Here is a 24096-nt window from a genome sequence, read left to right on the forward strand (position 1 = left end):
GGCGGAACGCTGTGGGGCAGAGGTATGGGGTGTGCCGCGAGACAGGGGCCTGCAGGCACAGTGCTATTGGGGTATCCAGGGACGCTGTGGGGCAGAGGCCTGAGGGCGCTATGGGGCTGGGGGTACGGCGGAACGCGGTGGGGCAGAGGTATGGGGTGTGCCGCGAGACAGGGGCCTGCAAGCACAGTGCTATTGGGGTATGCAGGGACGCTGTGGGGCACAGGCCTGAGGGCGCTATGGGGCTGGAGCAGGAGGCAGGGAGGGGCGCTGTGGCCATGCCCGGGGCCAGCGGGGAGGTTACGGGGTGCGGTGAGACCTCTCCCCCCTTGCACCCCCCGTATTCCCCAGCGGGTGAGCCGCGGGGAAGGGCGGGGCTGTGGGGCTGGCTGGGCCCGGCCGTCGCAGCCAGGCACCGCCAGTGAGGGGACCACAGCGGGCAGGCGGGCGCGCTGGGGCCGTGCGCGGCGGGTGGGCGAAGGACGCGCGGAGCCAGCCCTGGGCAGCAGCAGGCGGTCGTGTTCGGGGCCCCGCGCTCACACCGCCACGTCGCGCGGGTCCAGCAGCGAGAAGGCCCCGTTCTTGCGGAAGAAGCTCTCGATGCGGCACTTGGGGGCCGGGGGCGCGTACCCACGCGTGACGTCCCCTGGCAGAGACACGAGGGGAGGGGCTGTGAGTCGGGGGCGACCAGACCCCGGGGCCCCCCCGCAGCTGCCTCGCTGCCCAGGTCTCCCAGCACCTCGTCTGCGGCACAGGGGCGAGGCCGGGGGGGGACCCCGCCCTGCCTGGGGTAAGGGCTCTCCCCCCACCACACTGCATGCCCAGCCTTTACCCCAAAGCCTGCCGCCCTCCTGGGCTCGCAGCCGGAGCGCTGCCTGGAGCTGCTGGCATGGGGCGGGGGCACAGGCCGGGGGGGGGGCTACCATGGGGCAGAGGAGCGGGTGAGGGAGCAGCTGTGAGGCCAGTCCAGCCGGGAGCCCCCCCCGGAGCTGGTTTCAGCGCACGCAAGGTTAGGGGGGCACAGCAACTGCCATGATACCCCTGCGCCCCCCGGGACCCAGCTGCACGCTTGTGCGAAGGGGGAAGGGGCTGTCAGAGCAGGCGCTGGGCTACGTGCCAGGCCCCCCTGCGCTCCATGCAGTCCCAGCACTAGAGCCACCAGGCCAAAAGCCACATCCCCGCCGGCTGAGCCATCGAGGAGTCCCCATCGCGCCCCAGCAGTATAGGGGCTATGACACATAGCAGACTAGCGCTCATCGCACCCAGTAGGTGATGCTGGCCCACCTAGCTCATGGCAAGTCCGCCCTGTGCCGGCCGGGGAACCCAATCAGATGGCGCCAGCTGGTGCCACAAGACTAACGCCATGCAAATGAGCACAGGCCAGCTGTGCTGATTGGCCCAGCCCGCTGTGAAGTCACAGAATGGCAGCCCCGCCTCTCCCTGCCCCGGCCCGGCAGGGGGCTGGTGGGCAGCGGGGCCCAGCTCACCCAGCCGCCAGCCGTAGAGGAAGTTGGTGGTGACGGGGCTGTAGTACTTGGCCTCGGGCGGGCTGCGTGCGCGGCGCTGCAGGTACCGCTGGCGGCCCTCTCCGTCGTGGGAGATGCCCTGGTACAGCAGCTGCTGCACCTTCGGCGCCACCGGCTTCATCTCCGTGGCCGGGAGGCTCGCGGCGGGCCCGGCCGGCTCCTCGGGCGGCTTCTGGGGCTGGGGCCCGGGCGCCGGAGGGAGGGCGGGCAGCTTGAGGGGCTGCTCGGCAGCCTGGCGCCGCGGGCGCAGCTGCTCCTGGCGGGCCTTGATGGGCCCCCCGTAGCGCTGCCGCCAGCGGACGCGGAGCAGCAGCTCCTTGAGGAAGGCCTCCTTCCAGAAGTCCTGCTCCCGCGTGTCCATGCTCAGCTGGCGCGCCATGGCTGGGCCCGGCTCCCTCGGGGGCTCCCACTGCCGGCTGCGTCACGCCCTGAGCTCACAGAGGCCGGGGGAAGGGGGGCGGGGCTGGCGCCCCAGCGTAGGCCCCGGGGCTCCACAGCCCCCCCCGGCATCAGCAGCCAGCCGCCAGGGGCAGGGGCCTGTCTGTTCCTACGGGAGTGGGGGACCAGCTGCCCCCCTGGACTGGCTGGGCCACCTGCACTGGCACCCAAGGGAAATGGGGGTGCTGGGGAATCACCCCCTGCCCCCCACCCAGCTCGTTTCCAGGGAGGGCAACCACCAAACCTGAGCCTGGACAGGGTGGCTATAAAGCACCCCCCGAGGGCGCCTGGGCCCTGGCCAGCAAGTGCCAGCCTGGGCAGGCAGGTGTTGTGCCTAGGGGGACACTAGCAGCCAGGCCTCCTGCTTCCCAGCGCCACCAGCCGCCCTCTGGGGGTACCCGCCTGGCTGCGGGCTCAGGCCCAGGTGGGAACGTGGCTCTCCCACCCTGCTGCATTGCACGCAGGTGGGCGCCCCAGCCCTCCCGGGCAGGGCCCAGGACAATGAGGGACAGCTGCAGGCCCTCGGCGCCTGGGGCACGCTGAGGGCCCCTCCGGAGAAAGCAGAGACTCAGCCAGGGGCCACCACCTTGGGAAACAGTAGCAAACGTGAGCAAAACCAGCACTGCCGCCCGCAACCCCCAGCTGCTCCCGGGGCACTGGCCTGGGGACTGCAGGCTTGGTTGCCACGGCCCCTGGGAGCTCACCCTGGCTGCAGGAACCCGGGCCCCATCCGGCCCATTACAGCGAATGACCAGCACCCAGATGCGTGTAACTGCCACCCGCTTTCCCGCCGCAGGGTCAGTAAACGTGACACCTGACCCCTTGAAAACGATCCTGGGTGCTTCTTAGCACGACGCCCGCGGTCCCCATCTGCGCCCAGGAGGGCTGCGGGCTGCTCTGTGCGTGTGCCCGCCTGGGTCTGTTTGGGGCAAGGAATTAGGGGAGCACCGCTGCCCTCAGGCTGCATGTTTGCTTCTGGGAGGTGCCAGTGGGTATGCAGGTGGAGGGGCCCACAGAAGCTGGGGGAAATGCTGACCCACGTGGCCTGGGCCTCAGGAGTGTTCAGGCCGGCACGTGGGCCTAGGCATCCACCTGCCAAGAACTGAGCCGGGCTTGGATGGGACTGGACCCTGGCTTGTGGTCCTTGGGCCCATTTCTACCCCCTGTCCTCCTTCTAGGGGGGCCCTGTCGCCTGCAGCAGCTGCCAGGGCCGCTAGGAGCTGAGCCACATGCTGAACTGGGCCCATAGGGAGGCCGAGCCCGTTGGGAGAGGGGGAGGCAGGTTTTCCAAACCCCTCGGCTGGACTGGGGCACTGGGGGAGCTGGAGTAACCAGGGTGGGTGCTGATGTTTGGGGCTGGGCTCCAGGCTCTGCTGTGGGCATTGTGAGGGGCCGGCAGTGAGCTGGGCACAGGCCCTTGGACAAGTCGCTGGCAGCTAGGCACAGGGTGGGGGCCACAGCTCAGACACAGGGCTGGGGGAGCTCTTCCCTGTGAGGAGGATTCAGCGGGCGCTAGCACGAGGGACTGACCAGAGCTGCCCTCCAGGCTGGCCCTGAGCCAGAGCATAGACTGGCTGCCCAGCCCTTGAGGGGGCAGGGTGAGGGCAAGCTGCTACTCTCAGCACCCACCACTTGAGGGCCCTAGAACAGCACCCGCTGAGGGGCAATGCCCCTGTGCAGAGCATGGCAGCTGCTCCCGGCCCCAGGGAGGGAGACAGGCTGGCCACTGGACCAGGGCATCACAGCAGCCCCATGCAGGTGGGGGTGAGGGGGGTGTTCCCCTGGGGCAGACCCACAGCCCTCTCCCAAGCTCCAGCCAGCTGCCAGGGCAGAGTCCAGCCCACTGCTGGCTCCAGGCAGCCCAGCTCACCACAAAAACTGCCAGTAGGGGGCAGGGGGGAAGGACCAGGTACACGCAGGGCCCAGGCTGCTTACAACCCCCCTGACTCTGGGCTCCCAGCACCTTACCCACTCTCACTCCACTCTGTGACAGCAGCTGCCCCCTCCCACTAGCCCAGCCAGCAGCAGGGTCCCCACTTGGTCTGTCTCACCCCACACAGAGACACAGCCAGAGCCAGGCTGAGATCAGCTCTGACTGTCCAGCACTTCCCCCCTTGGACAGAAAGCCTGGCCTGGGCCTCCACCCAGCTCCACAGCCAGCTGGGACAGGGCAAAACTGATCCTGGACAGACCCAGCTGGGGCAGCGCGAGGAGTGGCCTGGGCCAGGGCCAGCCCCAGGGAAGGAGACAGCAGCACCCTGATCAGTGACCTTGGGAGCAGCACTATGAACTAGCCCGGAAGGGCACCGCCCACAGGGCAGCCGAGCCCCTGCCCAGCTCCCCAGCCTGGGGCCAGGACAACAGCAAGAGGCAGCTCCAGCCACAGGCACCTGGCAGCTGTGGTACAGGCCCTCCGGGCACCCCCCTTGGCCAGCCAGTAAGAGGCCCCAGCCAGGATCCCGCCAGCCCTGGGTGGGGCCACCAGCCCCGGGGCTGCTCCTGCCCACGAGGCAGCAGCTGGTTCCTCAGGGCCACGTGCGGGTGAGTTGCAGGCACTTCCTGTGGGGGCACAGGACAGCTGCCCCTGCGTCAGCCCAGGGAGGTTTGCTGGCTGTGAGTCACGGGGCGAGAGGGCTGCCGCATGCGGGGAGCCCCTCTGACTAGGGGGTGCACACAGGAGAGGGCTGGGGGGAGGGGAGTAAGGTCAGGCTGCCCCCACCCCACCATGTGTCCTGGGTGGCAGCAGGCTCCCAGCAGGCAGGGCGGGGCGGGGGGGGGGGGAGCCCAGCCCAGGCAGCCGCGGGGGCTCCCCAGCAACTGTTTTTAACGCAGGCCCTCCGGCTCGGTGCCCCCCTGGCAGCGCTGCACCCCGGCAACCCCCCGCCCAAAGGGGCCGGAGCGGCAGGATCCCGGCAGCCCAGCTCACCCTACACATCACCAGGGGGGACCAGGCTTTAATGGGACAGCGGGACCGTCACAGGAACACGGCGCGGCCGGTCCGCTGGCAGCCTGGGAGGTGGGGGGCGCAGGGCGGGGGCACAGACCAGCTCCCCCCCGCCAGCACGGGGCCGGGGCTCGGCCGGGGCATTCGGGGGGCTCTCCCCGCCCCCGGCAGGGGCGGGCGCTAGCGCAGGTCCTCGGCGGTGAACATGCCCTTGGCGCGGCGCAGGATGGAGTCCTTGGCGGGGTCGTAGGGGTGCTCCTTGGAGGGGATCTCCAGCACGGCGGGCAGCGAGCGCGTGTGCGCGTCGATGGCGTGTCGGATCAGCTCCGCGATGAACTGGTTGATCAGGATGATGCCGATGTCGTCCCGGCTCAGGAAGCTCCTGGGGCGGGGGAGATGGGGGTGGGTTGGGGGCTGCAGCAGTGACACCGCCCCCCGCACGGCAGCTTCCCCCCCCCCCCCGCCGCCCAGTGGTTTGCCCCACCTTTCCGGGCCGGTGGTCGCGCCCGGCTCCATTCCATCCCCCCCATGGTCCTGCCCGTATTCCCCCGCTTCCTACTCCGGTGGTCGCGCCCAGCTCCAACCCCGCCCCCCTCCGCCTCGTAGCCCTGGCCGGTTTCCCCCCTTCCCAGCCCGGTGGTCCAGCCCGGCTCCCCCCCTCCACCGGGGAGCTGTCTATCTCCCCCCGGACCAGTGGTCTCACCCAGCTTTTCCACCCCCTACGGCCCAGTGGTCCGGTCCGGTCCGTCCCGCCCGGCTCCACTCCCCCTCCCCCCAGCGCGGTGGTCCCGCCCGGCCCGCACCGGAAGGTCTCCTCGATCTCGGTGAGGCTGGTCTCCTTCTCCACCACCAGGAAGTTGGGCTTGCGGTGCTTGTTGAGCTCGCCCACCCCGCCCAGCAGGAAGCCCGTCACCGTGTCCTCGTCGCCCAGCACCGCGATCAGCTTCCCCCGCCCGGCCATGGCTCTGGTCCGCTACCGGCCACCGTCTGCGTCTTATAGCCGCGGCGCGCGGCACCTCACGCCGCCCCTCCCGCGCTCAGCGCATGCGCATCTCGCACACAGCGCTCGGACCCTGCGGGGCGCATGCGCCGCGGCTCCTGTCCATTGGTGTGTGCTGTGCCCTTCCCCCCCCGCCCCCAGCCGGGAGAGAGCCCAGGCGTCCTGCCCCGCCCCCAGCTGTAGCCACGCCCCTCCCCGGGCTGGCCTCGCCCACGTGGCCATGAGGTGTTGGGGTGGGGGGCCGGGTCCGTGGGGCTCAGCTGCTGCACACGTGGCTGTTTCGCACGAGGAGTCACGAGCGCTGGTGTGCGCCTGTTGCACGCTGTGCTTCTGGGAGACACCCCAGCTTGGCCGCCCACCCCGGCGGACGGTGCTCGGTGAATCACATCACAGGCCGCCGCGCTCTCGGCCGGCAGCCGGGGCCCCACCGGTGCCAGCCAGCGCATTCGCCCGCCACGGGAGGCTGACGTGGCCTGGCCCACGCCAACACTCCCGCAGGCGCCAGGGAGGGGTAGAGTGCAGCACCCAGCACCCAGAGCCCGGCCTGGCGCTGGAAACAAACTGTGGGAGCGTGAGAACCTTGGCCCCAGCCAGGCTGAGCGGGCGGCCGTTGGACGAGAAGTTCGACCGGTCCGTGGCTGGCACTGGGCCTTAGGAGGCACCGGTCCCTGCCTGGCGAGCCGTTCTGGGAACATCGGCCCAGTGGCGGCCTGCTGGGTACTGCCCGGACTCCGCTAGGCCACCCCCAGGCAGGGCGCTTGCTCGCGTGACAAGCTGCAGTTCGGAGCCACGCAAGACCAGTGGCAGCTCCACCACCGGGCGAGGACAGGGCAGGGCCTGGAGGCGGCTCTGGTTTGTCTGCACGCTGGCTCAGCCCATGGGGGGTCTGTGCTGTGAACCCTGCACCAAGCACTTGCTGGGTGGGTTGGAGTCCTATAGGCGCCGTAACTTTCCTTTCTGCGCTCGGCCTTGAGCAGCTCAGGGACAGGCCCCGCTGCTCTCTGGGGTAAGAGCCAAGGGAGGGATTGTCCTGTGGCTGGAAGAGCCTGTTGGGATTTGTTGCGCTGGGTTTTCAGACCCTCCCAGCTGTACAGGGTGTGGTGCCGGGGGGCTCAGGGAATAGCTGGGTGCCCACTGCTGGCCAGTGCAAGGACCAAGCTGCTCTGACAGGTTTGGGGCTGGAGAGGAGCAACCCAGCATTGGGCTGGAAGCAAGCCCTGGCTCTGAGCAACGGCCCCTGATCTGAGCCTCCCAGCAGGCCCCAGGACTCTCGCTGGATTACAGGGTGCTGAGCTCATAGGGCTCAGCTGCTGTGGGGGACGGTTGCGGAAGCTCCCTCACCTCAGGGCCCTGTCCTTCTGCCCTGGGTGACCCCCGGCTGACATGGCTCCCTAGCCGGACAGTGACCCTGCAGGCAGAGCTTGGGGGCCTGGCCCAGCCCCTCTGCCTGGGCTGGCAGCACTGGGAGACAGAAGAGTCGGGCCGGACGCCAGCGGAGGGGGAGCTGCAGTGATGGCGTCATGCTACGCAGCCGTGCCAGGAGGCCAGGGCTGGCGTAGGGGGCTGTGTGTGCCCTGGCTGGGCATCCCCCTGAGCTCAGCCCTTCCCTCCCCAGTGCCTGGGGAGCTGGGCCACGCTGTGCTGGGCACAGGGCCACCAGCTCCTGGGGGGAGGGGAGTGGCTCCAGCCCTGGCCCTGTGAGGCTGGAGCCCCAGCTCAGGCTTGGTCTGATTTAGCCCCCACACCCAGCCCCTGTGTTAAGGGGCCCATTGGGGGTTGGTGGCTGGGAATCCCCCCCACTCCTTGGCCTGGGCCTGCACCTGCTGTTTGAGCCAGGGGCGCTCAGGCTGCCAGCTCGGCCCAGGATCCCCAGCAAGCTGTGACTGGCTGCCCCGTCCTTGCCCCTGGCAGGGCAGGGCAGGGCAGGGCAGAGCCGGGCAGGGGCCCATCCCGGGGTCCCTGCAGGTGCACGGCGCAGGACACAGACGGCAGCACAAGGCACGTTGGCAAGTCACTTTATTTCCCGGGCAGGGCAGCTGCCCTGGCGCTCCCCTGGCACCTACAGACCCGGCGGCACCACAGCCCCTGCCCCAGGGACAGGCCCCAGCGGGGCTGGCCGGGGGAGGGCTTTGCTTTTTGAAAAGCAGAAGGCACTTTTGGCGGGTCGAGGCAGAGTAGCTCAGGCAGGCAGTGGGCGGCCCCGGAGGGGCAGATGGGCACAGTGGGCGCAGGGCTGGGCAGGGGATGAACAGCTGGAAGGCCTCCCAGCAGCTGGGCTCTCTGGGCTGTGGGTTTGGTGCTGCCAGCTCCACGGTGGCCAGTGGGGAGGGGATCACTCAGTTTTCTCGTCTCTGTGGCCTCTGCTCTGAGCTCGCCGAGCAGCTGCCGGACGAGCCATTTCCCCTGGGGCAGCACGGGTGGAACTGGGCCCAAACCTCCCCTGGAGCCCTGCATGGGGCCCAGCGACCAGGGCTGGGCTGTCCCTCCATGGCCCCCTATCCAGCCCTCCCAGCTCGAGACAGCAACTCCCTCCCTCTCACACAGCCCTTCCGCGCTCCCAACTAACCCATCTCTTCCGCCTCTGCCCTCCCGCATGCCCTTTAGCCCGGGCCTTACCCCTGCCAGTCTGTGCCCTGGCCATGGCCACCTCCCTGTCTGCCCCACGACCTTCCACTCTGTCATCCTGTGCCCCAGCCATGCCATCCTCTCTGTCTGCCCTATGACCTTCCACTCCATCATCCTGGGCACCGGCCACACCCTCCTCCCTGCCTGGCCCCTGCCCAGTCTGTGCCTGGTTTGTGCCCTGGCCATGCCCTCTGCCCCTCCAGGAGGGCTGGTGCCGGGGGAAAGAGAGAGAGCGGTGAAAAACAGCTATAAAAAGTTCCTCTTTCTTTCACCCAGCTCTGTGCCCACCTCCCAGCCCTGCCGCCAGGCATTGTGGGTAGTGGGGGGTGCCCCTGCTGCAGGGAATTGTGCATAGTGGGGGGGCTGCCCCTGCCGATGGGCATTGTGAGTAGTGGTGGGGGTGCCCCTGCCACAGGGCATCGTGGGTAGAAGGGGGGTGCCCTGCTGCCAGGCATTGTGGGTAGAAGGGGGGTGCCCCTGCCACAGGGCATTGTGGGAAGTGGGGGGTGCCCCCTTGTGGCGCCATTTGGCAAGAAGAGGAGTCCCTGTGCGGGGCAGGAGAGCTGAGTCCGTGGCGAGGCTGCACCCGGGGGCAGGAGGGGCGCCGGCGCCTGCCTAGGGCACGGTGACCTGGTAGGGGCTGCCCGGCACACCCTCGTCGCCCCACTTGAGGATGAGGACGTAGTCGCCCTTCTCCTTGACGGTGTAGGTGACATTGTAGACCCGGTTGCCCACATGCTTGACGTACACCTCCTCGCAGGGCGTCTTGGGGCCGTGCACGCCCACCATCAGCATGTTGGTGCCTGGGGGCAGAAGGCGGCTCAGCCGGGTGGGGGCAGCTGGGTCCCCGGTGCTCCCCAGTACAGCTGCCCCGACCCCCAGCAGTGCCCAGCCCTGGGGGCTGCGTTACCTCCTGCCCCCCAAGTTAGTGGGTCCCACGGCTGGGGGAGGAGTGCTAATTCCATCCCATATGTCAGGCCCCGCCCCTTGTGGACAAGCCCCTCCCATCTCCCCTTGGCCCCTCCCATCTCCCCTCAGCCCTGCCCCTTGTGGGCAAGCCCTTCCCATCTCCCCTCGGCCCCGCCCCGTGTGGGCAAGCCCCTCCCATCTGCCCTCGGCCCCGCCCCATGTGGGTAGGTCGCACCCCTCCCGTACCGGCCTTGCTGCAGTCCACGGTGAAGGTGTTCTTCTGGCCCACGAAGGCCTTGGTGAGCCCAGGCCCCCGGGCCACCACCTTGCTGGCATCAGAGGAGAACTTGGGCATGGCGCTGTAGCTGCCGCCCACGGAGGATGAGGACTTGGTGACCGTCTCCACCAGCACGGTGGACGTCTCGTGGAGGCTGTGGCCACCGGAGAGACGTGGCCCTGCAGAGGGGCAGGAAGTCACATAACCAGCCACCCCCCCAGCCGGCCCCATGCCCTCTGCCACACACCCGCCCCCTCACTAGAGCTTGGAGTGGCCAACCCGGCCCCCGGTGTGGCCAGGATCCTCCGCCACAACCAGCTGTTGGCATGGCTGGGACTCTGCCCAACCCCCACTACGGTCAGGCTCCACCCCCTGCCCCACCCCATGGCTAGGCTCCACCCCCACTGCACAACTTAGGCTCCTCCCCTCCTGCTGTGAGTCTAGGCCCCGCCCCCAGCTGTACCTGTGACCTTGGCTTTGAAGGGGCTGCCCACGATGTGCTGGGGGCCGCCGTATTTGATGGAGATGAGGTAGCTGCCGGGTGCCATGGGCGTGTAGGTGACGCGGTGGCCCTCGGGGCACTCCTGGCAGTCCAGCTTCACCTTGGAGGGGCCGTCGATGGTGACGGCCAGGGCGCCCGAGCCGGCGTTCAGCGTGTTGATGAAGAACTCCGAGGAGACGCCTGGGATGGGATGGGACGGGGGTCAGCAGGGGCAGGGACCCTCTGCTCAGGGGCTGGGAGCAGGGACAGCCAGGCCCTGGGACTGTGAGTGCCAGCCGCCAAAGGCAGAACCTCTGGGTGCGGGGAGAAGGGGACCGAGCCCCAAGTGCCATGGCGTGGCCGGGCAGCCCAAGGCACAGCACCCACTACCCACCCCAGCCCAGCCACCACCCCAGCTCTCCTGGACGGGCTTTCCACCACGGCCGGCTCCGGCGCCTGGTCCCTGAGGGTGGTGCCCCTCTGTGCACAGCAGCCGGGGCAGGGGCACGCGCCCCACCTGTGATGCCGCCCTCCAGGCCTGGGCCGTATGCGGAGACGAGGCCGGGGTCCGCGGCCTGGCTCTGCTCCCCCACGCGGATCTTGAAGGGGCTGCCGGGGATGTGACGCCCGTTGAACTTGACGTCGATGGAGTGCACGCCGTTCTCCCGCGGGATGAACCGGATGGTGGATTTATCTGCAGGGAACAGGGGGCTTAGACACCCTGTGCCAGCTCCTTGCTGGTGCCTGCCCTGCCCTGCCCTGCCCGGCCCAGCTGTGGCTCGGGGGACGAGGAACCTGCCCTGCCTGGCACAGGCTGCCAGGGCTGCTCACTCGCTACGGCTGAGAGGGCACCAACTATGAGCTCTGTCTTCTGAGCTCTGGCCAGCCCCAGGGCACCTCTTGCCTATGGCCTGACCCCCAGCGATGAAGTAGGGTCTGGGCCATTCACCTCCTTCCCTTGCATGCTAGTGCTGCTGTCCCATTCCAACCCTGTGCGTGCCTCAGTTTCCCCGGCCACGGCCCCAAGGGTGATGGGAGTTCGGGTGTGACTTCCCCCGAGGGTGGGAACCCAACTGCCTGCACATGAAGACCAGTGGTGGTCATAACCTGAGCCCAGGAGGGGATGCGGGCAGGGAAGCGAGAGAGGCTGGGGGAGCTCTGGGCGCATGGGGGTGACAGCGGGTGTGAGATGAATGTGTGAGTCACTGGTGTACGTTTGCACCCAGCGTGGGGCCCGGGGGGCCCGGGAAGTGTGTAAGGAAAGTGGGTGAGTCGCTGGACATTTCCACTGCTTGCCCGCAGGTCCCCTGTGGAGCTGGGGGCCGAGCGCTGGCTCTGTGCTTGTGTTGAACGTATTTGCTTCTGGGAGACACTGGCAGTCTTGGCCAAGCCATTGTGAAAGGGTGGGTAGTCGGTGACCAGCAGCTCTGGGGTGACAATGGGCCTCAACAGGGGCCAAGCCGGGTCTGGGGACCTTTGCTGTGGCTGTTCGGAGCAGTGCGTGAGCCGGGGCTGCCCTCTTCACTGGCCCGAGTCACATGCGGAGAGGTGACGCGTTCACATGGCGAACTCCAGGCGTGCGTCACGGCAAGGGTGACAGATTCCCACCACGTGAGCACGGCCGAGTCCTCCATTCATCTGCCTCCATCTAAGCACCAGTGACGGGTCCCAGCTAGGGGCTGACGCCTGAGGGACGTGTTCTCCAGAGATTTCTCTAACCCGAGGGAGGTGGTGGGATCTCCAGTCCTCGAGGTTCCTAAGTCCCGGCTTGACAGAGCCCTGCCTGGGATGACTGAGGTCCTGCTGTGGGCAGGGGGCCGGACCGGAGGACCTCCAGAGGTCCCTTCGAGGCCGAGGGGTCTGGGAGTCCAAGCCAGCGGTTCCTTCCATCCACCAAGAGCCTGCACCAAGCACGGGGCAGCTGGGGGATGTAATCCGGTTCCTTAAACAGTTCCAACTCACCCACTCTCTTTACTAATAACCCTTCAGACGTTGGGGTGTATGGGCCGGGCCTGGCGCTGGTTGGTGAGATTGGAGGCACAGGCTGACCTGGGGCTGGAAGAACCTGGCTGGATGTGGGGCGAGTGGGTTTCGGAACCTCTCGCTGCGTGCGGCGGGGACCGGTGCTGGGCCAAGGGAAGCTGGAGTGCCGGCGGGAACTGCTTGCAAGACTCCTTGCTGGCCGGCTGGCTGGCCCGCAGGGGCCCAGCAGCAGGAAGCGGGTCAGGCCGAGCGGGGAATGGGCAGGGGGAGGCCCAAAGCCGTGGCTCTGGGCTCCCCCTCGCCCCCCCAGGTGGAGTTGCTGTAACGCTGCTGGTTTCTGTGCTCACTGGCTGGTCCAGGCCGTGGCCTTGGCGGCTAACGGACCTTCCCGTTCACTCGCTGCCATGTCCTGGCTGGCACAGAGCTGGGGGGCAGGGCCCTCTGGCTGCCCCGGAGCCCTACCCAGGCGGGCTCACTGCTGGCAGTGTGGGGATGCTGAGTGCTGCTGGTCCTGGGGACCGTGCTCGGTGAGAAAGCGCTGCCCCAGGTCCTGCCTGGCCACCTAGGGAGCAGTGCCAGAGCATTGCCCGCCGGCGACCCAGCCAGCCCGGGGCCCTTCCCCTGCCCATGGCCTGAGCCCCGCAACCGCTGGGAGCCCGGGCCGGCGCCCTCACCGCTGTCCAGCTCCGAGACGTAGCACTCCTCCACCGTGCCCGAGGGCGTGTGCACCTTGGCGTCGATCACGCCCCGCGCCCCGTTGAGCTGCACCGCGAAGGACGCTGGCTGGTTGACCTTCAAGCCTGTCTCCTGCCAGGGCAAAGGGGGCAGCTGAAGGTCCAGCCCCTCTGGACCAGGCAGACGTTCTGGGGTCTGCCCAGGCTGCGGGCTCACAGCCCCTGCAATCACTCCCCCACTGGGGGACCGGCTGGGGCTGGGGGTGCAGAGGGGCCAGAGGGAAGGATGGACTCCAGGGCTGGGCAGGGGCCAGGCGGTACCTGGAGGCTGGTGACCGTCAGCCTGCGGGCGTCGTCGGAGAGCGAGGCCACTGGCACCACGAAGGGGCTGTCTGGGATGTGCTCCTCGTTGAACTTGATGGAGACCTCGTAGTCCCCTGGGAGCAGAGCCGGGCGACTGGTCAGGCAGGGGCCCAGCAGGCAGGGCACCAGTGCAGCTTCCTGGGCAGGCTGCCAAGATGGGCCAGGCGCCCGCGGCTGGGAGCAGAGGGGCTGGGCCCAAGGCCGAAGGGCATTGAGTCCGGCCACTTGCTGGCCAGGCCGGTTCCCAGGGGGCCCCACAGAGCTGAGCCAGGCCAGGCCGGTTCCCGGGGGGCCCCGCAGAGCTGAGCCAGGCCAGGCTGGTTCCCAGGGGGCCCCCACAGAGCTGAGCCAGGCCAGGCTGGTTCCCGGGGGGCCTACAGGCAGAGGCCGAAAGCAGCAGCTGATCTGGTGGGGGGAGGGCTCCTGTGACCTCCCTGCTGCGGGAGCCAGGCCGGTGGGACAGGGTGGGACCACACAGGGCTCTCCGGGGCAATGGAGCTGGGCGGCCGGCTGGCGACCAGGTGGCCCTGCACCTCCAGACCCCACAACAGGGCACGAGGGGTCCCACCTGGGCTGGGCAGCGAGGAGCCAGGGCCAGGCCCCCACACCCACCTGGCTCCTGGACGATGTAGGAGACGCCGCAGGACCCATCCTTCCTGTCCTCAAAGGCGATCTCGGCCTTGCTGGGCCCCTCGATGGCGATGGAGAGGCCCCCAGCGCCCGCCTCCCGCGTCCAGATGCTGAACTCGGCTGCGGGCAGACAGCAGTGTCGGGCGGGCCCTGGTGCCCGGGAGCCCCACCTGCCAATGCCCGTTTGCCCCCCGCAGTGCCAAGCAGCCTCCAGTGCTTGCCACACCCCCAGCACCCCAGCCACCCCTCCAGCACCCGAGTCGTCCCCAGTGCCCCCGCCTCTCCAGTGCCCGAGCCACCCCCAGCGCCCCAGCCGTCCCCGGGGCCCCCCAGTCTCTTCCCCACCCGTGGCGCAGCCCCTACCTGGCACTCCAGCCACGCCCCTCTCCAGGCCGGTGCCCCCAGCCCGCACCTTGTGGGCGCCGCCCTCGCCCAGGGGCCCGACGGTGAACTGGAAGGGGCTGCCGGGCACGTGCTGCCCACGGTACTTGACGTGGACGGTGTGGGCGCCCATCTCCTGGGGCACGAAGCGCACGCTGTAGGCGCTGTCCTCGCCCTCGATGATCTCCGCGTCGGCCATCTGCCCCGATGGGCTGGTCACCTGGGCCGTCATGGTCGGGGCGCTCGCCTCGCCTAGGCAACGAGAGACAGGCGGGCCCGTCAGCCAATCGCAGCGCTGCCCTTCCCGGCCTGGCAACCGCAGGCAGCCACCTCTGGGGTGGAGCACCGCCTGCCGGCCTGACACCCCCACATAACACTGGGGGCTGCAGCCCGACCCAGCCGCCAGGCAGCTGGGCAGGACACTGGGGCCAGTGCTCCCATGGGGCAAAGAGCCAAGGCAAGAATGGCCAGAGATGGGGCCAGCAGCAACTGGGGGAGTGTGTCCCCTGCTGAGTCCCCCCCCCAGCGCATTGCCCCTTAGTGCCACCCTGGAGCACCCGGGGCCGGCTCTGTCTGCAGGGGACATCACCTCCTGCCCCGCAGCCTGGCGCCCCCCCAGCCCCTCATGAGTCGCACACCCAGACGTGCCGAAAAGACACCAACACATCCGTGCGAGACACGTGTCCCCGTGACACCCCACGTGCCGGCCACACCAGGGAAGGGACAAGCTCCTGCTGCCCCGCGTGATGGGGGCCCGGCCAGCCGGGGCTCCAAGGGCAGGTCCCCTCCCCACGCCGGAGGCACTACCCCCCTGCACGCACGCACCCTCGGGGCTCCGGGTGATGCTGCCGAAGGTGCCGAGGCTCTCGCGGCCCAGGAAGTCTCCGAAGACGTTGTGGAAGGGGTCGCCGCCAACCTGCGTGGACTCCTCCACCCGCACCTCGCGCGTGGTCTCACCGCCCCGCGTCTTGCTGATCTCGGTGCGCTCTGTGCGGGTGTAGGTGTGGCTGCTGCGCGTGAAGGTCCGCGTGAGCCGCTCCTGCGCCGACACCATCTGGAACCAGTTCCCTGCGCCAGGCCGCGCCAGCTGTCAGAGCCAGGCTGGGCCGGGAGCTCGCCCTGCAGCAGCCCAGGCCGCCCCCCCCGCAATGCGGTGTGCTCCTCCCCAGAGCCAGCCGCATCTCACCGCCACTCCAGGGCCCTCCCTGCCCTTCCCACCCAGGCTCAGCCAACCCCCACTCCCCAGCATTCCTGGCCACCCGCTGTCCCAGTACCTGGGATCTTGAGGTTGAGGTCGCAGGTGCTGCCGATGGTGGCGATGGAGGGGGCCTGGCGCCGGCGTGTGATGCTTTCCTTCATGCGCCCCTCGCCCGTCACCTTCACTGTGAAGGGGCTCCCTGCACAGGGCCAGGCCCGGTCAGCCGTGCCCGCCCTCTCCCGCCTGCGGGGGGCGGCACAACGCAGCCCTGGCACGGCCACCCTGCTCCAGCCCGGGGCTCGCTGCCAGGGGGCACCCAGGCACCAACGCCGCTCCCCAAATGCCCAGGAGCCAACTGGGCAGCTTCTCGGCCTACAGCGGCAGAACCCCACACTCCCAGCACCACACCCACTGCTCTAACCACTAGGCCCCATTCCCTCCCAGAGCAGGGAACGAACCCAGGAGTCCTGGCTCCCAGCCCCTCCCCCACCCCCCCCCACCTGCTCTAACCACTAGGCCCCATTCCCTCCCAGAACAGGGAACGAACCCAGGAGTCCTGGCTCCCAGCCCCTCCCCCTCTCCCCTCACCTGCTCTAACCACTAGGCCCCATTCCCTCCCAGAACAGGGAACGAACCCAGGAGTCCTGGCTCCCAGCCCCTCCCCCGCCCCCCCACCTGCTCTAACCACTAGGCCCCATTCCCTCCCAGAACAGGGAATGAACCCAGGAGTCCTGGCTCCTGGCCCCTCCCTCCACACCATCCTAGCTGCCCCCCCAAGGGCAGGTCTCCGCCAGCCCGGCCGTGCCCGGCCACGCCCCCCACCTGGCACGTGCTTGTCGGCAAACTTGATGTTGATGATGTAGTTGCCGGGCTCGGTGGGGCAGTAGGTAACCTTGCAGGTGCCGTCCTCCATGTCCTCACAGTTAATGTCCACCTTGCTGGGGCCCTCGATGGACAGGACCAGCCCGCCGTAGCCTGGGGAGAGCCGTGGGCATGGAGCCTGCTGGGCCCCCCATGGGCACCCTGCTGGCCGGCCGGGCCCCACAGGCACACCGAGCACCAGCCGGAGCCCCTCACGGGGACGCTGCCCCCCAGCCAGGCCCCACGGTGCCAGCCAGAGCCCCCCATGGGGATGCTGCCCCCCAGTAGGGCCCCACGGTGCCAGCCAGAGCCCCCCACGGGGACGCTGCCCCCCAGCCGGGCCTCACGGTGCCAGCCAGAGCCCCCCACGGGGACGCTGCCCCCCAGCCGGGCCCCACAGTGCCAGCCAGAGCCCCCCACGGGGACGCTGCCCCCCAGCCGGGCCCCACGGTGCCAGCCAGAGCCCCCCATGGGGACGCTGCCCCCCAGTGCCAGCCAGAGCCCCCCATGGGGACGCTGCTCCCCCAGTAGGGCCCCACGGTGCCAGCCAGAGCCCCCCACAGGGATGCTGCCCCCCAGCCGGGCCCCACCGTGCCAGCCAGAGCCCCCCACAGGGATGCTGCCTCCCAGCAGAGCCCCACGGTGCCAGCCAGAGACCCCCCCAGGGACGCTGCCCCCTCCTTTATCCCAACCCACCCCCGGTTGGGACGTCCCCTGCCTGTCCCCTCCAGCCCAGCCCGACTGGGCGCGCGAGCCCCACCTGCGGTGCGGGTGTCCACGATGAACTCGGCCACCTCGAAGGTGCGCCCCTCCGCCAGGCCCTGGCCCCACACCTTCACCTTGCTGGCGTCGCCGATCTCCCACCAGGATCTTGAAGGGGCTGTTGGAGACGTGCTTCCCGCCCTTGCGCACGCTCACCACGTGCTCCCCCACCTGCCCTCTGCACCCCCAGCTCTGCCGTGTCCCCCGCCTGCTCCCCTGCACCCCCAGCTCTGCCACGTCCCCCCTGCCCGTCCCTGGGCATTCCCAGCTCTGCTGTGTCCCCTGCCTGCCCTCTGCACCCCTAGCTATGCCGCGTCCCCCCTGCCTGTCCCCCAGGCACCCCCAGCTCTGCTGCATCCCCCCCCCGCCCACTTCACCCCCCAGCTCTGCTGTGTCCCCTGCCTGCCCTATGCACCCCCAGCTCTGCTTTGTCCCCTGCCTGCCCTCTGCACCCCCAGCTCTGCCACGTCCCCCCCGCCCGTCCCTGGGCACCCCCCAGCTCTACTGCATCCTCTCCCTGCCCACTTCACCCCCCAGCTCTGCTGCGTCCCCCCCCCGGGCACCCCGCTGGCCCTACAGACACCACGTGGGCCCCTCCATGTCCAATGGGGATGGTAGAGCTGTGCTGGGGGCTCACACGACCCCTTGATCTCGTCTCCCCCGCACAGCGTAGTCCATCTCCCCCCACCCTCAACGGCCAGGCTGGGCGGGGCATTGCCCTCCCCCCCGGGAAAACAGCCCACTGCTGCTGCTGGCTGGCATTGAAGCAGTACACTGGGGTAGGGGACGGGGTCCTTTGGCTTCAGCCCCTTCCCTTGCTGCCGCCCAGCTTTACTGGGACTTCCAGCTGCTGGACTGGGATGGTGACGGCCACTTGCCCGCCTGCGACGCAGAGCTGCTGCTGCAGGAGGTGCCAGGGGCGCGTGCCAGCGGGCAGGCCTGGCACCATTTCCTGCAGGAGCACCGTCATGGCGTGACCTGGAGAGACATAGAGGTACCCAGCACCCCAGAGCTGCCCCCCGGCTGTGGGGAAAGGGCTCTGGGGGGGGCAAAGCACAGCAGTGGGAGCTGGGAGCCAAGACGCCTGGGTTCCCTTCCCCATGCCATGACTCGCTGTACGTCCGGCTGTGCCCAGCCTGACTCGTGGCCCTTGGCTCTGGGCATTCGGCTGCGATGGGGCAAAGGGGGTGGGTGCCCCTGGGGCCCTGCTGGCTGGGTTGATTCCAGGGGAGTGGCAACCAGGGCTCATGGGAGCCTGGCACTGCCCATGTGGCACTGGGAGCCCAGGGCTTGGTGGGAGCCTGGCACTGCCCACATGGCAGCAGGCGGCTCCAGGCTGCCCTGGTGCCGGCCCAGGGCAGTGTGTGTCTTCTGTCCCCAGGCCTGGCTCTCTGCTCACCTGCAGTCAGCCCGCGCCCCTGGGCAGGCCCACGGCTGGGGCTGGGGCTCGGGCCAGGCCCCCCCGGCAGGACGGTAAGGAGAGGGCGTTGCTGGGGCTCAGGGAATGTCTTGTGCCCGGGGGGCGGGAACCCCCTGCCCCTCCCGCCCCTCCCGGAGCTGAGCTGCCCACCCGTGCCAGGAGGGAGCCTCGTCCCCCGGCTGCCAGAGCCGCAGGCCACCCGGCAGGTGCGCTCGGCCTGTCGCCCCCATGCTGCGGGAACAGGGGGTGAGGGGGGCGCCCCTGGAGGAGCCAGTTCTGGGGTCCTGCTCAGAGCCGGGATCAGCACCAGCCCAGCCCAGGGCGAACGCCCAGCAAAGTGGTCACCCCCCACAGCCCCAGCACAGCTCGGCGAGCAGCACAGAGCTGGCCCCACACAGCCGTGCTGCAGGCAGCCCCCACCCCACCTCAGGCAGCCCCCCAGCGCAGCCAGCCCCGTCCCTGCCCCCCCCAGGCAGCTCCCCCAGCCCCCCCGCTGGGCAGCCCCCCCCCATCCACACACCCCCAGGCAGCCCCCCCCATCCCCGCCCCCCCCGGGCAGCCCCCCCGTCCCCACCCTCCTAGGTAGCCCCCCCCTCCCTCCCCTAGCCCCCCAGGCAGCCACCCTGTTCCCGCCCCCCCCCAGGCAGCCCCCAGCCCCCCTCCCCGCAGGGCAGCCTGCTCAGCCCCGCCCCCGCCACTGGGCAACCCCCAGCCCCCCCCCCCCCCCACCGGTCCCCAGCCAGGGCCCAGGTGCTGCACACAGTGGCCCTAGAGCCTGAGCCGGGGCTGAGCCAGCAGCCAACGGGGCCGAGGGGTGTGGGGCACCTGCTCCCTGGTCAGCCGGGGCACCCAGCGCTCACTGCCTGCGCCCCCGGGCCCGGGCAGCCTACAATGAGGCAGGAGCCAAGGACAATGGGCCCGATCCTGGGCGGGGGGGGGGGGGCGGGGCGGGGCAGTGAGCCAGCCAGGCCCAACCCAGAGCAGGGGGAGGGACACCAGGACTGACAAGCCCAGCGCAGGACAGGACCCCGGCCCAGAGGGGCCCGATCCAGGGCAGGACCCCAGACCAGATGGGCCCAATCCAGGGCAGGACGGCAGTGCAGAGAGGCCTGATCCAACACAGGGGAGAGGACCCTGGCTGGAGGCTGCCAGGGCAGGATGGACTGGAGCCCTAACACTGGCCCCTCCTTGGAAAGGGTCTGGGACACGGAGCCCATCCCGGTGGCGCTGTGGCCGGAGCCGCTGGCTGGGCCTACCCTGGCAGCAGGTCAACAAGCAGAGCCTGGGCAGCCCAGTGGGGCAGAGCCCCTGTGGAGCGGGTCTGTGCAGGTAGGAGGCGGGGGCGGGGGTGGGGGGTGCACCCAGAGCCCCTGACCTGGGATGAGCTGCCCCCCTCCCTCCCCTTTGCCAGGGGCTGGGCAGGTGGATTCCCCTGGGTCCTGGCTCACTGTCGGAGGCTCCCATCGGCACGGGGGGTGGGGCTGAGCCCTGCCTTGCTGCTTTGCCAGGCTCCAGACCTGGGGCAGGGCAGCCCTGCTCTGCCACCCCTTGTCTCCCCGTGGCAGGCGCTCCTGGACAGCCTGCTGCCGCCGCAGGATGGAGCCCGAACCGGCCCAGGCCCGCCCCTGCTCTGCAGTGCCCTGGGGAAGGTGCCTGCTGCGGGGGATCCCCCGGGCACAGCAGCCGCGGGTATGTCAGGTAAGGGGGCTGCAGCGCGTTGGCTCAGGCGGTGCCCAGCGGCCTCTGCTGGCCAGCAACCTGGAGGGGAAAGGCTGTAACACTGCTGCTGCCGGGGGCATTCTCAGGAGCTGGGCGGAAGGGTGTGCCCATGAGCAGGCGCTCCCTGGGCCAGCTAGGGGGTGCTAATGCTCCAGCAGGTGCCGGTCGCCCCAGGAGGGCTGCAACGCCCAGGTGACGGGCACGGTGGCAAACCTAGAAGAGGTGAGAATGCCCCTTGCTGGGCCGGACCCTTTGGACTGTGCAGCGCCTGGGCTGACAGCTCGTGTGGGTGGGCCTAGCCCAGCACAGCCGAAGTCCCAGCTCAAGTGTAATAGGGCAGGGTCTGTGGGGCACCGCTCAGGGGGCCAGAGCGGGGTGAATTGCTGAAAGCCGGGACAGACAGCCCAGCCCAGCCAGGGGGGTCCTCTGCTGGGAGGCACCAAACCCGTCACACCGACCAACTGCCGCCTCGCTGCCAGCCCGACTCACCCAGCGACGCCCTCCGGCGCTCCGGCTCCCCTGGTGCCACGGCCAGTCCCCTCCGCACCCAGGGAGAGGGGGTGGAAACCCACCTCCCCACATCCACCCAGGTTCTTCCAGCCCCAGCCCAGGTCAGCCTGTGCCTCCGATCTCACCCAGCCAGCGCCGGGCCCGGCCGTAGAACCCAACGTCTGAAGTGTTATTAGTAAAGAGAGGAAAGAACAGGGGGAGAGTAGGGTCGTTAAAGCAATCGAATTCCACACACCCATCAGCGAGCGCTTGGCGCCGGCTGCAGCAGATGGAATTAAGTCTCTGGAGATCCGGCCTTTGTCAGAGGGGCCAGTGGGACACCCAGGCTCAGCCCATGGCAGAGAGGTTCCTGCAAACCGCAGGCTGAGACTGGAGACAAGAGGGAACTTACAGCCTGGAGCCAACAGGCGACTGCCAGGTCCCTCTTACAGCCTTGCCCATGTATTGGGAAACCCCTGCCTGAGGGCACAGAGGCAATGGGGAACCCCCTGAGCAGGTTACCTGGCCATGTCCTCTCGTGGGGTACCCTGGCTTCCAGCCAGACCCTCAGCTAACTCCTGAGATGTGGCCTGGAGCCTGACGAGGCCTGGTAGCTGCTCAGTGCCAACTTCAGGGCCACACCAGCACCTGTACCCCCCGTACGAGCACGGCTCAGCCACTCCCACAGCAACGCCAGAGCCAGCTGCTCCCCAGCTCTCCTTAGACACCCCCTCAGCCCGCGATTTGGCACACACTTAGGCCAGTGGTTGCAATAATGGGTCTCGGGTGCATTCAAAACCCAGTGAGGTCACACTGCCCCCCCCCGCCCCCCGACAAAGGCGGTAGTCCAGCAACGGACCAGCTAGCAGCTTATTTCCCCTCTGCTGCAAACCTGCAAGAACGTCCTGGGGGCGCGTGCTTGGATTCCTCTCCCTGGGTGCGGAGGGGACTGGCTGCGGCACCAGGGGAGCTGGAGCGCCGGAGGGCATCGCTGGGTGGGTCAGGCTGGCAGCGAGGCGGCAGTTGGTCAGTGTGATGGGTTTGGTGCCTCCCCGTGGAGGACCCCCCGGCTGGGCTGCGCTGTCTGTCCCGGGTTCAGCAATTAGCCCTGGTTCAGCCCCCTCGCCGGTGCCCAGAGACACCTCCTGTCTATTACAGCCAGAACCTTCTGGGCCCAGCTCTGGGAGCTGCTCCCAGAGTGATGAGCTGGACTGGAGAGAAAGATGGCGGCGCCCTGGGGCCCCCTTTATCCCCTGGCCATGTGGAGGGAATTCTTTGTTCTCCCTGGCTAAGAGCTCGTGGGAGCCACCTGGCCACACCCACCCCAATCCTCAGCAGCCGCCTGTGGCTGCTGCGCTGGTGGGAGCATTCCCAGCAGAATCCCTCTGAGGTGGAGCAGCACCGCCTGGAGGCCGGTGCCCACGCCGGTGCCAGTGCAGGTGCCAATGTCGGTGCTGATGCAGGTGCCAGTGCGGGTGCGAGTGCCATGTCGGTGCCGGTGGCAGTGCTGGTGCTGGTGCCAGTGTGGGTGCCAATGTCAGTGCTGATGCAGGTGCGGGTGCCAATGTCGGTGCCGGTGCGGGTGCTGGTGCCAATGCAGGTGCCAATGCCAGTGCCACACTGCTGTTTGCCAGCTAGGGACTCTCTCACGCGGCCAACGTGCCTCCAGTGGGTGTCCCTAGGTGCAAACCTCCGCGCTAGGAGCCCTGCACCAACAGGCCTCGCCTCAGACGGAAACGGGACACTGGCCTGCGACCCAGCACTTCACCAGCTGCTGTGGGCCCCGCACTTGCCACTGGCACAGGGCTGGTGCCGGCGAGGCTGCTGGCGGCCGGCTCTGCTCAGACTGTTGTGACAGCCCAGTGGGTGGCAGAGCCGGGCCGGAGGCGCAGGGACTCTCCTGCCAGCCCTCAGTTCCCGCCTGCCACCCCGACCCCCTGCAGCCGGGCGCCGTACCCCGCCAAACTTCCTCCCGCCCAGCCCCTGTGGGTGCCTCTTGCTCTGCCCCGGGGCCAGCCCCTCCCTCCCCTCTGCTGGCTCCCTGACCCTGGCTCCTCCCCTGCAGGAGGGTTTGGGGCGCCAGCTGCCCCCCAGCCAGGCAGCAGGCGGGCAGAGGCGCCCTGGCAGGACTGTGCTGGTGCTGCCCTCCGGGAGGTACAGTGTCTGCAGGAGGCTGTGCTGGCTGACAGGCTGGTGGGCATGGTGAGTGGGTGGGGGCGGAGTTGTGGGGCACAGCTGGGGAGGGGTTGGGGGTGCAGTGCAGGGGGGCCGGGCACTGGGGGGTACAGCCGGGGGGTTGGCTGGAGGCACAGGGCCGCAGTGCAAAGACGTGGCATCAGGGGGCAGTGGGTTTCCCACTGGGCTGCACTCGGCCATGGGGGTCTTCTGAGCTTTGGGGCCAATGCAAAGCCTGTGTGTCTGCCTGTGTCCGGCCACAGCTCCCGGAGGAGGTGCCATGCGGCGAGCCGGGGGCCCTGCACGTCTGGGGGCTGCTGGAGCTGCAGGCGTGTGGGGCCCTGCAGAGGGACACAGGAGCCCGGCAGCCCCACAAGTGCAGGTGCCTGGAGGACCCCAGCGTCTTCGCAACCCACCAGAGGCAACAGCTGCTCTTCCCAGCCCAGACCGAGCGGCCGGAGCAGCAGCCAGTGGGAACGGCACCGACGGCACCAGAGACCCGGCAACGGGGCGAGACGGAAACCCGGCAGCCTCAGGGCTCCCTGCTGATGGCCCAGTCAGGGCTACGTGGGCAGCCGGGGGCCCTTGAGTTCCCAGGCCAGAGGCAACTAGGGCCCTTTTGGCTCCAAGGGGCTCTTGCAGCAGATCTGGTGGCTGTTGCACCCCAAGACCCAGAGGGCCTCCCCCAGGGCCAGGGGATCCCGCAAGGGCAGCTGGAACCCAGGCAGGTGCAGGGCACCCCAGAAGGGGACCCAGAGGCTCAGGAGGCCCTGGACTGGAGGGAGCCACAGACCCTGCAGCCCCAGCAGCGAGTGGGGCTGGACGCCCCGGAGCCCCCAGGGGAGCCGGACACACCTCCCGCCTGCAGGGCGCTGCGGGGGGCAGAGGTGGAGCTCTCAGAGTGGAGGGAGACTCGGGCCTCGGTGCTACAGCCCCTGGCCCAGAGGGAGCCCACGGCGCATCAGCCGAGGGGGTCTCCACAGGGGCCCCAGCAGGGCCCGGAGCTGCACCCAAGGGAGCCGGTGGCTGGCCAGGCCCAGGGCTTTAGTGCTGTCCAGGGCCCTCCAAGCTTTGCGCCTGCCCTGAGGCAGCTGGAGACCCGCCAGGCACCTGAGCAGCTGCAGAGGGAGCCAGGGGCAGCCACGCCCGCAGAGGCTTTGCTAAGGGGTCCCCTAGGCCAGCAGCTGCTGCACCCCCAGCAGCTCCAGGGGCCTCCACAGCCCGAGACTGCAGAGCCCCGAGAT

At 69.3% G+C, this 24096-nt stretch overlaps 2 protein-coding genes across 2 annotated transcripts; both read right to left on the reverse strand.

Moving 5' to 3' along the window:
- Positions 1 to 512: 512 nt before the first annotated feature.
- On the reverse strand, positions 513 to 1909 carry LOC142007541 (protein SPMIP1-like). Its single transcript, XM_074984217.1, has 2 exons — positions 1485 to 1909; positions 513 to 643 (listed from the first exon to the last, which is right to left on the reverse strand). Exons 1-2 carry the CDS (start codon positions 1900 to 1902, stop codon positions 534 to 536), a joined length of 528 nt encoding a protein of 175 aa, XP_074840318.1. The 5' UTR covers positions 1903 to 1909; the 3' UTR covers positions 513 to 533.
- Positions 1910 to 4899: 2990 nt separating this feature from the next.
- LOC142007542 (V-type proton ATPase subunit F) lies at positions 4900 to 5914 on the reverse strand. The gene is made up of 2 exons (XM_074984218.1): positions 5709 to 5914; positions 4900 to 5287 (listed from the first exon to the last, which is right to left on the reverse strand). Exons 1-2 carry the CDS (start codon positions 5864 to 5866, stop codon positions 5086 to 5088), a joined length of 360 nt encoding a protein of 119 aa, XP_074840319.1. The 5' UTR covers positions 5867 to 5914; the 3' UTR covers positions 4900 to 5085.
- Between the last annotated feature and the right edge of the window lie 18182 nt (positions 5915 to 24096).

The sequence above is a fragment of the Carettochelys insculpta genome, chromosome 1, assembly GCF_033958435.1.
Source record: "Carettochelys insculpta isolate YL-2023 chromosome 1, ASM3395843v1, whole genome shotgun sequence".
Taxonomy (NCBI): domain Eukaryota; kingdom Metazoa; phylum Chordata; order Testudines; family Carettochelyidae; genus Carettochelys; species Carettochelys insculpta.